Genomic DNA, 13,188 nt, shown 5'->3' with positions numbered 1-13,188 from the left:
GATATTTGAATTATGGAATAATCCAAAACCGTAAAATTGAATAACTGAAATTAACAACTCACTGGATGCCTTTAGTAGCAGCTTATACACACCCGAGGAGAGAGCTGGTCAACTGGATTGATCATCAGAAAAAATTATGTAGAATGAGGTACAGAAAGACAAAAGGGTGGAAGAATCCAGAAGAAAGAGAAGAGACATAGCAGACACATGAGAGGGTTTACCGCACATTAATTGGAGTCCTAGAGGGAGAGGTAAGAGGCAATAGGGAGAAGCTGTTTTTGAAGAGATAATGGCTGGGAATTTTTCAAGACTAATTAGAAATCTGTTGTCACTTTCATTGTCTTTCCATTGACGAGAATCTTAGGAAAGGTTGCTTTAAAATTTTCCTTCTTCAAGTTTTTCTCTTTGAAGCTCTTGAAGATGTTGTGCAATTTCACCACAACGTGCCTAGGAGCGACCTGATCTTTATATATCTTACTTGGGATTTATTGTGTTTCCAGAAATGGAAGATTAATGTCTTTCACAAAATCTGGAAAATACTTAGCTATCAGCTCTTTGAAAGTTTCCTCTCCCTCATTTTCTCTCTTCTCTGCTTTTGGAAGCCCTGTTAGATGTAAGTTGGACCATTTCATTGTAGATCGCTATTTTCTACCTCTCTCTTTAGTTTCAGAATGAAACTCTCACCACTGAGTTTTGAATGAGTTTTCAAATTAATCATCCAGTTCACTGATGCTCTATTGAAACTAGGTCTAATACGCTGGTTCACCAATATGTTGAGTTTTTAATTTTAAACTTTCATTGTTAGAAGTTTTGTCTCGTTCTATTTCAAATATAGCTGGTCTTTTATGATAGCGTCTCATTATTTGAAATGTTTTTATTCATTCCTTACACTTTAATGATTTAAATACAGATATTTTACAGTTTCATTGATAGTTTTATATCTGTATTTCCTGAGGACCTAACCTGCACTGTTGAATGGGCTTATTTCACTTACTGTGGGTTGAGTCTTGATGTGTTCTGTAAGTTTAAAACATGAGCTTTTCTTTTGACTTCATAAAACTTGGAAGCAATAACTTTCACAAGCTAACCCCTGAGTTCATATATCTCTTCACTGGAAAGGATAGAAGAAAAGAGGAGGGGCCCACACTAAGGTTTAGGGCCTGTTGATGCTAAAGGGGTTTAGCAAAGTCAGGCCTGACTCAGACCAGAATCCCTATTTGGGAGAGTCTCTTTGGGCCCAGTGGGAGGTAAGGTGGGGAGAGCAGGCTCACAAGTCAGGGGCAGGACTCACATTTGAGTGAGAGCTGCATGGTGGCTCCATGTGATGTGTCAAGGGGAAGGGGACTCCTCCAGGGGGCTAAGAGGAGAGGGGCCTGGGTCTAACCCCGGAAGGAGGGCTGGGAATGCCTTGCAGACTCATGTCTAAAGGCTGGAGTTCAGGGCTGTGTTGTCGCAGAAAGAGCAGCTTTGAATCCTTTTGTGCCACAAAAACTTGGAAATACAAAGTCGGAACACAGCTCCCCAAACTTTCGCAAAGAGGAGTTATTTTGTTTACCAAAAGGTCTTGGGCTCCAATGGGATCAAAACTACTAGAAAACGTACCGTCGATGACAGGACAGCTAAGGGCTGTGTTCAGCCCCTTTTTCTAAAACCGGAGTGTTCTCGAGAAGGAAAATCTTGCGTGGTTTAAGAAGATCAGCAATGATTGTGAATGTGGAATAGAGACAGGAGGGCCAGGAGGATGGGTGCAGGCAAGAAGGGCTGAGGGGCAGGAGGGGCCTAATTTGAGTTACAGGAGGAGATAATTTGAGTTACAGGAGCATCACCAGATCCAGACCAGGCGAGGAGGGACTAGGTGGCGCGGGGCCAGGGGCGTGGTGAGCGGCGCCCAGGAAACCCCGGGTTCCGGTTCGTGTTGGGCAGCGCAGCGCAGAGCCAGCCAGGAGAGAAGGAGCCCGCCCAGGGTATGCGGGGGAGGGAGGAGCGCCGCGGGCCAGGGCGGGGCGAGGCGACCCAGGCGACGCGCGGCGACACCGGCGATGAGCCTTTGCGCCGTTGCGCTGTGGCCAGTGAGGGCGGGCCTTGAGAGCTCCCGAGATAAAGTCCGGTCCGCTGCTCACGGGCCAGAAGGTACTCAGGTTGCCTGACAGCCTACCGGGCTCTGCGCGCAGCTGGGTCCCCGTCCCCGCTGCAGGTAGTAATGGGGTGGACTGCGGGCATCAAGTTCACTCCGGGCCTCCTGCTCCTGCTCCTGCTCCCGCAGCGGGACTGTCCCCGGGCGGCACGTGAGTTCGGGATGAAGCTGCGGGGAAGTGTGGTGGGAGATGGATTAGGACGGGGAAGGGACGCGGGGGCCCACGGGCGCTGCCGTCTCCCCTTAAGTATTTATCGCGGGCTCTCGTCCTCTCGGTGGTTGTCGCCTGTGCGAAAGGGGAGAGCGGAGAAAGGAGAGAATTTGGAGAATAAGAAACGCAGGAGAAAGGGAGGGGGAGGGCGTGGCGGGAAAGGCTGCTGAAGCCCCCAGGGCCCATCCCACCCGCCCCTCCAGAAGTGGGAGCCTGGGCTCTTGACACCCGGGGGCATGGTCAGGACAGGGGTGTTCCCGCAGGGTCATAACCTCAGAAGCAGCCTGCCCTCCTCTGCTTACACCACTGTCCCCACAGACCCTCCATCCTCCCCACCGCTGTCCCCTGGGAGGTTCCCAGCGCGCTTGGCCAGCAGCTCACGGCACGTGTAGCCCCAGCCACTGTCCCTCCGGAGTCCCTGCTTCCCAGCCCCAGCTCACAGCCTTTCACTGCCCTCCTCACCCCGTCTCCATGCACCCCACGGCCTCCAACACCTTCCCAAATGGGAACTGCCCCCAATCACCTCTCCACCAACTGGCCCCTTATCCCCTTGTCTGAGGACACAATCCAGCAAAAGCCCCCACTCCTGGCCCCCAGAACGTAGAGTAGGAGGGACGGGAGGCGGGGGCGTGGTTCCTGCCCGACAGACTCCGCCTCCTCCTCCAGCAACCAATGGGCACGAGCCTAAAGCTGCTGAAGGGGCGGGGCCGGGCGGGGGCGGGGTTTGCTCTTCAGCCCAGCCCTTCAGACTCTGGCTGTGGCAGAGATGGGAGCCATGGGGGTGCCTAGAGGTCTTTTTCTCCCCACACCAGCGCTCACTTGCGTTTTCCTTTCACAGATGCTCACTCTCTTTGCTATGACTTCACTATCCTCCCTAAGGCCAGCCCTGGACAATCCTGGTGTGAGGCTCAAGGCCAGGTCGATGAAAAGACTTTTCTTTCCTATGACTGTGGCAGCCAGGAGGTCAAATCCTTGAGTCTCCTGGGAGAGGAGGTAAAAGGCACGAGGGCCTGGCAGGAACAGATGGAAACACTGAGAGACGTGGGGGACTTTCTCAGACAGCAACTGCTGGACCTTAAACTAGAGAAATACACGGACAGGGGTAAGTGAGAAAGTCCAAGTGCAGGGGAGAGCAGGTTGTGGGGTTAAGTGCGTTGATTGTAATCATGTAAAAAAAAAAAAAAGGATGGGATTCCCATGTAGCCCAGCAGAAAGGGCAGGCCTTGGAGGAGACAATGGGATAGATACAAAGGGGCCCAGAGGGGTGGACACTGAGGTGGCCGGGGACAAAGGATTTGTCCAGAACAGAGGCTGACCTCTTTCCCATGGTGGGGACAGACCCTCTCCCGCTGCAGGGCAGGATGCTGTGTCAGCGTGAAGCCAATGGACGCACGCGCGCATCCTGGCAGTTCGGCTCCCAAGGACAGACTTTCCTCCTCTTTGACTCGGAGAACAGAACCTGGACTGTGCTTCACCCTAGAGGCAGACGGATGAAAGAGAAGTGGGAGAGTGACAGGGATGTGACAGAGTTCTTCAGGAAGATCTCCATGGGAGACTGCAGGAGCTGGCTTGAAAGTTTCCTGGTGCACTGGGAGAAAATGCTGGAGACAACAGGTACCTGAGAAGAGGAGGAGGAAGGGGCAGCTCTCTGGACACCAGAGCAACACAGCTCACCTTCTGTGTGTGTGTGTGTGTGTGTGTGTGTGTGTGAAAGGGTGATTCATCCACAGCGAGTTCTTCCTGGGAGAATAAGGGCCATAGGTCGGCTCTACCGCCCTTCCTTTCCCTTCTCACTCCTGGCGTCTCTTCCTCACTGCACATGCCTCTCATCCACTCACCGTGGATTTCTGGCTGACCCCAAACATGAGGGCATCCTTCTGTGTCCAGACCTTTTCTTCTTACTGTTCCCTCTTCTTATCCTCACTATTCTTTTTCATCTCACCTGTTCTATTTCTGGAAATCCTTCAATCCCACTGCAAATGTCAGTTCCTGAGAGCACGACTCTCCCACCACCCTCAGGTGTCACCTCCTCTGTCACAGCAGCAGCGATTGGTTACATTGTAACCCTTGCTTCCCCCATTATCTGGGTGAGCCCCTTGGGGACACGGCCCATCTCCTCTCCCTCCCTACCTCAGGGCCTGTCACAGCAGCTGCCACAAGTAAAGGGCTGGAAAATGTCTGCATTGTAGGATCATCTGGGGCAGCAGGAGCTGAGGAGGAGTCTCCTCAGAGGAGATGTGGAGTCTGGACAGGGGCTGTCACTCTTCCTTTTCCATTTCAGCCTCACCAACCATGGCCCCAGCTACGGCCTCATCCAGGGCCACGGCCGTCATGCCCAGCACCTGGGTCCTCGCGGTGACCATGCTCACCTGCTCTCTTCTCCTTGGCCTCTGAGGCTGAGTCCGTCATGGTAACAGGTACTGAGAGCTGACAGCCTTGTGTGAGGGTTGGGGAAAGGTGGATTCTCAGCCCAACCCCTGCCCCCTTACTGAACTTTCTCATCATGGGAATGTGACCAGGGGAGTAAGTCCTCGTATCGCCCTATAGCAATTGGACAAGTTCAGCTCTGAGTTCTGATCTCCTCACGGGAAGGCGAGTGGGAAAGGGGAGGGGCCCACACTAAGTCTTAGGGCCTGTTGGTGCTAAAGGGGTTTAGCAAAGTCAGGCCTGACTCAGACCACATCCTCTGTTTGGGAGAGTCTCTTTGGGCCCAGTGGGAGGCAGTGTGGGGACAGCAGGCACACAAGTCAGGGGCAGGACTCACATTTGAGTGAGAACCACACAGTGGCTCCATGTGATGTATCTAGGGGAAGAGGACTCATCCAGGAAGCTAAGAGCAGAGGGGCCTGGGTCTAAGCCCAGGAGGAGGTCTGGGAAGGCCTTGCAGCCTCAACTCAGCAGGCTGGAGTGCAGGGCTGCGTGCCCACAGAGGGTGCCGTGGGTCCCAGCAGGTGAGACAGAAGGCGAACAGTAGAGCCTGTGTAGGAGGAGGTCAGGAGGAGGCCCGTCCTCCACGGAACAAGGGGAATCCTGGCTCAGTATGTTGCATCACCTTGCGGCCAGCCTCCTGCAAACCCCAGATCCTGAGCCACTGAGTGGTGCCTCCCTGGAGCAGAGGTGACTCAGGGGATAGGTGTGACTGAGCTGCTATTGATGCCCACAGCTGAGCTAGCCCAGGGATGGATGGGGTGGGGGACAGGGCCAATCACACTGAGAGCTCTGTGTGCTGCCAGCTAAGATGCTGAGAGAGAAGGAAAAGACAGGTATATGCCAGCAACCTTCCCCAAGGCTACAGGTGTCAGGATGCAGGCCCTTCTCTTCCATCAGAGCTCCCACCAGGTCCTTTAGGCCCTCCCATCAGAGGGAGAATCAGGACCTGAGTAAAGGGAGCAGATTGATTCATTACTTGCTATAGTCATGAGCCTCAACTTCTGGTATCAGGACCTGGGGCTGCCCGTGATATGGGAAAGGGAGGAGGTTGATACAAGCTGGTGGAACCAGGGAGTGGGTGGCAGCTGAGGGGAAATACAGGAGCCTCAGTGAGGGTGGCACTGGAGATGGGGAGTGACTGGGGAGCCGACCCAGGAGAACTGACCCAGGATTTCCTGAGCCACTTGGACCAACACTGTTTCCTTTCTGAAGGCTGACGATGCTTCCAAGGAGGCCCGGAGAGTGTGGTCCGTGTCACGACTCTGCTGTTTGGTTGGCCACCTTTGCATTACCAGCTGTTCATTTCTAGACCACCAGGAGCTCAGACCTTACAAATCCAGAGACCACCAGGAGATCATGAAGAGACAGTCCATGCGACATCTCAGGTCCCTCATTGCATTGGGTGATTCTCCTTTTCGGTGCCTTTCCTTAATATATTGTGCCACTTCCTCTTGGTGCTCAGTGACGGAATTCTTGCACTTCAACTTGAACTGCTTGAGCAGGAAACATCAAGAAGGAGAACATGTTCCGTCTTCTTCTTTCGTTTTGGAAAATGACCTTCTTATCTGCATCCTGACCCTGTTCTTGCAAATGATAGTGCCAGAAAAATATTGTGTGAGACTACAGAAACTCAGGGATTCTTTCTCTGTCCTAAGAAACAACCTCTGTCTTTTGCAAAGTACCTTTTTTTTTCAGGAAGATCAGTCCTGAGCTAACATCTGCTGCCAATCCTCCTCTTTTTGCTGAGGAAGACTGGCCCTGAGCTAACATCTGTGCCCATCTTCATGTATTTTATATGTGGGATGCCTACCACAGCATGGCTTGATGAGCGGTGCCGTGTCCACCTGGGATCCGAGCCAGCAAACCCCGGGCCGCCGAAGTGGAACATGCGAACTTAACCGCTACGCCACTGGGCCGGCCCCAGAACAATGTTTTATTTATGATTTTTCTCTTTTGTAACTTACTACCCTACAATCATATTTATATAAACAGTTCTATATTCTAAAAAACTTAATTATTTTGGAGTTTTCTTTTATCACCCAGGAGAGACTTTGTGGCATCGCTATTCCTCCACGTTGCAGGGCACTTACAGCTGGTGATTCTGCTGGATTTTGTGGAAAGAGAGAATTGAAGGATCCCTCTGAAATGAACAAGCAGTCCAGCTGTCAGTCTCCAGCTTATCCTGATGCCCCGGTAGAAACAAATATTCTGGGACTTAAGGAAGGAGGATCTTCCTGATTTCAGCCCAGATCCCCCGCCCCAGCAGTGACTGTCCTGTGATCCCTCCACCCTGGCTCGCCTCCTTCAGTGAGAAGTCCATCTGCACAGCAGAAACAGCTCTACTTCTAAAAGATGTTTTCTTTCCCCTGAGACAGAGGGTCAATATCCAGAATATATAGTGAACTCCTACAAATCCATAAGAATAAGTCTAATTGTCCCAAGATTTGAGAAAGGGTTTTGAGCAGTTCAGAGAAGGTGATATTGAACATATCCCACAGAATCAAGATAACAGAAAAGAACAATGGGCGTCCTCACACCCAGCAAATGGGCAAACTGTGAAATATATCAGGTGGTGGACAGGAAATGGAATAATGGGTGTTTGCTTACATTGTTAGTAGGAGTGTAAAAGGAGTCACTCCTTTGACATGTGTTTCACCAGTGCCCCACAGTGGACGATGTGTTCTTCCTACCACACAGCCATCCCACTGTTGGGTCCAGGCTGGCAAACGTGGACACCAAAGCATGTGGTTGTCTATTGTGGTGGTGTGTGTCATGGCAAAAAAACGCATTAAGATAGCCAACTGAAGTAGGATATATTTTTCAATATGGTGAAAAGATTTCTATTTCTCTCCACTTCAGAGTAGATTATCTTTAATACTATTAAAAATAAAACCACCAGCTGATAGATGCAAAACTTTTAAACCTTTCAAATATATATTTGAAAACTTCCGGTTGACATACAATAGCAGTGGTCACATGAATCTAAAGCTCTCCACGTACATTTAAAAATTGCCCAGATCAATAAAAGGGGCAAATAAAATACCTTAACCCACGTCTTCAGCTGCTCAAGGACATGAAAAATACCTCAACCCATCAGTTCCTTTGACTGGAAAGGACACTACTGCAACAATGTTGACACTTGAATGGAGTCTGAGGAGTAGACAGCAGTCATGTGGTGACCGGAAGTCTATGTCGGTGATTATATTGTGGGGTAGGGGAGCACCCTGGTTTGGAGGAAATACGTACTAAGTATATGGCATCAGAGGACATCACCAAAAGTGGGGGACATCAGTATGACAGCTTAGTATCATATGGTTCAGCAAGAGAGGTGCTCTGCACAGTACTCACAACTTCTGTATCACTTTATGCTTCTATCAAAAGTTTTATTGTTACTGAAAATGAGAATCAAAGAAAAACTTAATTTTCGGAATGTGATGGAAGAAGGTTAAAGCCTCAAGCAATATAACAGAGCTCCTGCCTCCTGGGGTGGCGTGTCCTCCCCGATGTTCCCTTCTCGCCTTCTGTGCTCCAGCCTCCCTCAGCTTCTCCCTCCTCTACCTCAACCGCATGGTCAGCCCAGGCCTTTCTAGACAGAAAAGCAGGTCAGGCCTGGAATAGAAGGTGTGCAAATTCTCTGTTACAGATCCTGACTCTCACTTGGATGCAGGAGCTGGCAGGTACCTGACTCAGAGAAAAGGGCTTGGCGCCTCTTCTGAGATTAGATGCATCCTTTACAGGGGATGTGTGTGTGTCTGTGTCTGTTTGTGTGTGTGTGAGTGTTCCCAATGACTTCTCTGCTTGAAACTCATGACCGCTTAGGGATTTCCCACGTATCCTGTTAGTCACATTTCACCTGCTGAAATCTCTTCTTCTCCAATACCCTAAAGACCAGCCACTCTGGCCCACCTGCTGGTCATCACCATCACGCTTCCAGGCTTTCTGTGCTGGCATAATCCTCTGTCGGGTATTCTGGTACCCACTGGTCAATGCCCTGCGGAACTTGAAAGCTAGACAGAAATACCATCCCCTGTTGTCTTCCTTATCCTCCTGTTTTATTCACGGTTCTCCAGAGACCAGGACCAGATTGATGTGGAGAGAGAGAGAATTATAAAGAATGGGCTCACGTGATTATGGAGGCCATCGAGTCCACAATTTGCTGTGTAGACTAGCTCACTGGACCCTGTGGAGCCAATGGTGCAGACGAAGTCTGAAGGCAGTCTGCTGGGGATTCCCTCTTCTTTGGGGACCTCAGTCATTTTGTTCTTTCCAAGCCTTTGACTGATTTGACAAGGCCCACCAACATCATGGAGGACAATCTCCTTTACTCCAAGTTTACCGATTCAAATGTTCATCTGATCCAAAACATTCTCCAAGTCAACGGATAAAATTTCCCATCACACATCCCCAGGCTAGATGAGTCATCTCCTCCCCGCTCCTCTGTGTCCTAACAGACGAGTCCACAGTAACACCATCACGCTTGCTGAGAGGGATTTGTAGATTTGTGTCTCCATACCACATGTGGGCAGTGGGAATAGAATGTGTCCCTTTATCAGTTTTGTAAAACAGAGTTTAAGACACATTGTGGCTCAGTCGCTCTGGGATCAATGAATTCCCTGGGGGAACAGGAGCCGAGAGAGGGCTCCCCTCATGCATGGGGCCCACTTTACAGCACAACCATCTGTGGCCAAACCATCCCCAACTCCCTGGCTTTAACCCCATCTCCACTCAGTTCATCACTATGAACACTCTGACTATCGCCAACGGAGAAACCCTCACACATCCTTGTCGTGGTCCTTGTGACGGCAGCAGGTACTGTGGGCAGAAGTGGGTGGGAGGTGGGCATCCAATGGCCCCTGCCTGCTCTGGGGGTCTTTGCCTCCGTGATGAATGGGGAGACCCTGGGTCCCGCTCTGCCCCATCCACTGAGCTTTTACCCCATTAAAAGTGAAAATAGACTAAGACCGCCTACTCAGCACTCCCTTCTCCATGTGGAAAGGATGAGCTCCAAAAGATGAGAAGTCCCCAAGGTCCTGAGGCTGTGGGAGAATGAAGGAGGCATGAAGTAGGGTACAGGGCCTGTCAGCACTTGAGGACAGGGACAGGGGGCAGCAGAAAATTCTGTGAATTCACAGGTATAAAAGAGATTAGAAGGTTTTGGCCTGATTCCCTAGGGTCTCTATGCAGGAGGAGCCTGTGCTGGGTGGTGTGGAAGACTAGAGACCCATAGGGGATGGGCGGGACCCAGGTCTGGGTTGGGCAAGAGCTGGGTGTGTCCAGGTGATCTGTGTCAGAAGAGACTCCCCTGCGTAGGGCGGGGACAGGAGCCTGAGTTTGATCCCAGGTTTTATTCTCCATGCCCACATGAGGCCACCACTACTTGAATGTTGTTGGACAGTGTGAGAATCTAAAGGCCTAGGAGTCTAAGCCACCAAATCCAGACTCAGCAACCCGGTGAGAGGACCCTTCAGAGGGCTCCAGATGGCCCTGGCGCTGCTTTGAAAGCTTGTCAGCTCAGAAAACTTGGAAAGACAAATTCCTGACTCAGTACCTCAAACATTTCCCAGAGAGAAGTTAATTTGGTTATCCAAAGGTCTTGGGCTTCACTGGGATAGAAACTGCTAGAAAATGTGTGGTGAATGAGAGGATGGCTAAGGGCTGTGTTGAGCCCCTTTCCATAGGACAGGAGCGTTCTCGGGAGGGAAAATCTTGGGTCATTTACGGAAAAGCAGGAATGAGTGTGACGTGGAATAGAGACCAGAAATGAAGTGGGGAGGGGCAGCAGGAGGATGGGTGGAGGAAAGAAGGGCCGTGAGAAGGAGGAGGAGGAGAGAAAGAGTTAAGGAAATAAATACCTTCCGAGGCTCTGCCAGGCTCAGTGTGGGGCGGAGCCACAGTGTCAGGATCCCTGGAATGCAAAGTGACTCATTCCCTGTTGCAGCTGAGAGCTCAAGTTTGTCCGCTGAGCTGGATCGACACAGGTGGAGATGGCACGTACCTTGTGCCCCAACTTCCGTCTCCTGCTGTGGGAGTGTCCCTGGGCAGCGCGAGGCTATGAGTTTGAGATGGAACCTTCAAGGGGGTGAGGGGAGGGAGATGGCGGGGAGGGGAGGATGAAGTAGGATGTGGCCGGGGGATGCGGGGACCCCAGGAAACTTCTCAGCCAGTGGCATCGCCGTCCCCTGCTCCAGGCCTCTCTGCAGGCCCATTTCTGCCTCCTGGGACACTGTGGCATGGCTGTCACCATCCAGACAAAGGGAGGGCCTGGAGATGGGCAACTTTGTGGAACAGGAAATGCAGGGGAATGGGAGGGGGGAGCCAGGGAAGGGAGAGAGGGCATGGCAGAGAAAGGCTGCTGAAGCCCCCAGGGCCCAGCCCACCTGCCCCTCCAGAAGTGGAAGCCTGAGCCCCTGGCACCCGGGGTGTGGGAAGGACAGGGGAAGTTCCTGTGGAAGAGGATGGGACAAGCCACTGTCCCCACACACCCTCCATCCTGCCCACTGCTCTTCCCTGGGAACTTCCCAGTGCGTTTGACAAGCAGCTCACAGGCACTGCAGCCACTGTCCCTCAGGAGTCCCTGCTCCCCATCCTGAGCTCACACCCTTTCAATGCCCACCTCAGCCTGCTTGTGCACCCCAGGGCCTGCAACACCTCCCCACTTGTGAAGTGGCCCTAATCACCTCTCCACCAACTAACCCCTAACCCCCTTGCCTGAGGACACACTCCAGCAAAGGCCTCCAGGCCTGGCCCCAGAACCTGGAGTAGGAGGGACTGGAGGCACAGTGTGCTTTTCTAGGAGGTGGAGACTTCCTCTCCTCCAGCAAGAGAGGGGCCCCAGCCTTGAACTTCTCAGGGGGAGGGGCTGGCAGAGGCAGTCCTTCCTCAGCAGCCCAGCCCTTCAGAGAGCCCCTTGCTCTCACAAAGATGGAGGTGGGGGCCCTAGGGGTCCTTTTTTCCCAACCCCAACCCTCACCTGCATTTTTCCTTCACAGCCGCTCTCTCTCTTTGCTATGACTTCACCATCATTCCTAATCCCAGACCTGGACAACCCTGGTGTGAGGTTCAAGGCCAGGTCAATGGAAATGTTTTTCTGTCCTATCACTGTGGTAGCGAGAAGTTGAAACCCATCGGTCATCTGGGGTTGAAGGTGAACAATATAGACGCCTGGGAGAGACAGTCAGAAGCTCTGAAAGACCTGGTGGAAGAGCTCAGGAAGAAACTGCTTGACATTAAACCAGAGATTTCCACAACCAGCGGTGAGTCTGGAAGGCTCAGGGCAGAAGTAGAACAGTTTCTGTAGCGTTAGGGAGCTATGGTGTTTGTGTAAAAATTGGAAGTTGGTCCCACACAGGAGGCCCAGCAGCCAGAGCAGACATAGAGGATCAAGTAGGACAGGAGATACAAAGGGACCAAAGAAGTGGACACTGGGGCGGGCTGGGGGGTGGATTTGTCCAGACCAGAGGCTGACCTCTTTCCAAGGGGGGCAGATCCTGTTACCCTGCAGGGCAAGATGCTGTGTCCCTATAAAGCCAATGGATGCACCAGCGGATCCTGGCTTTTTGAGGCATGTGACTCCAAGAACGAAAACTGTACAGTGTTTGATCCTGGAGAGAGACTGCTGAAAGAGACACTGGACAACGACAGAGAAATGAGCATGTCCCTCAGGAAGATCTCAAATGGAGACTGCAGGAGCTGGCTTGAGCAATTTTTGGTGCACTGGGAGAAACTGCCGGAGACAACAGGTAACTGAGAAGAGAAGGAGGAAGCAGTAGTTCTTTTTAAATGAGGTCGACCTAACTCACTGTGTGTGTGTGTGTGTGTGTCTGTGTGTGTGTGTGTCTGTGTGTTTGAAAGGGTGATCCATCGACTGTGAGTTCTTCCTGGGAGAACAATGGCCATAGGTCAGCTCTACCACCCTTCCTCTCCCTTCTCACTCCTGGCATCTCTTCCTCACTGCACATGCCTCTGTCCACTCACCATGGATTTCTGGCTGACCCCAAACAAGAGGGCCTCCTTCTGTTTCCAGACCTTTACTTCTTACAGTTCCCTCTTCTTAGCCTCACTTTCCTTTTGCATCTCACCTGTTCTATTTCTGGAAATCCTTCAGTACCACCTCAAATGTGAGGTCCTTTGAAGACCTCTCCCACCACCCTCAGGTGTCACCTCCTCTTCGGTCACAGCAGCAGTGATTGGTGACATTGTAACCCTTGCTTCCCCACTAGCTGTATGAACCCTTTAGGGACAGGACCTTCTCCTCTCTCCTTTCCTACCTCAGGGCCTGTCAGAGAAGCTGCCACATGTAGAGGGGGAGAAAATGTCTGCATTGTAGGATCATCTGGGGCAGCAGGAGCTGAGGAGGAGTCTCCTCAGAGGAGACGTGGGGTCTGGACAAGGGCTGTCACTCTTCCTTTTCCAT

At 51.7% G+C, this 13,188-nt stretch overlaps 1 protein-coding gene across 1 annotated transcript; it reads left to right on the top strand.

The window, feature by feature from the left end:
• The first annotated feature begins 2,005 nt into the window (after positions 1-2,005).
• On the top strand, positions 2,006-7,697 carry LOC100063808 (UL16-binding protein 1). Its single transcript, XM_070256441.1, has 5 exons — positions 2,006-2,285; positions 3,184-3,447; positions 3,684-3,959; positions 4,627-4,762; positions 5,988-7,697. The coding sequence occupies exons 1-4, from the start codon at positions 2,201-2,203 to the stop codon at positions 4,737-4,739; spliced, it is 738 nt and encodes a 245-aa protein (XP_070112542.1). The 5' UTR covers positions 2,006-2,200; the 3' UTR covers positions 4,740-4,762; positions 5,988-7,697.
• The last annotated feature ends 5,491 nt before the right edge of the window (positions 7,698-13,188 follow it).

Source organism: Equus caballus, chromosome 31, assembly GCF_041296265.1.
Source record: "Equus caballus isolate H_3958 breed thoroughbred chromosome 31, TB-T2T, whole genome shotgun sequence".
In the NCBI taxonomy this organism is placed as follows: Eukaryota; Metazoa; Chordata; class Mammalia; order Perissodactyla; family Equidae; genus Equus; species Equus caballus.
Note: the sequence above shows the minus strand (reverse complement) of the source record. Positions and strands in the feature narration are given on the sequence as shown.

What these genes read in the sequence shown, in the direction of transcription:
- LOC100063808 (XM_070256441.1), top strand. Translation starts at nt 2,201, where the DNA reads ATGGGGTGGACTGCGGGCATCAAGTTCACTCCGGGCCTCCTGCTCCTG. An exon ending in GGACTGTCCCCGGGCGGCAC is followed by an intron (nt 2,286 to 3,183) that starts GTGAGTTCGGGA and finishes TTCCTTTCACAG; the next exon opens with ATGCTCACTCTCTTTGCTAT. An exon ending in AGAGAAATACACGGACAGGG is followed by an intron (nt 3,448 to 3,683) that starts GTAAGTGAGAAA and finishes TGGTGGGGACAG; the next exon opens with ACCCTCTCCCGCTGCAGGGC.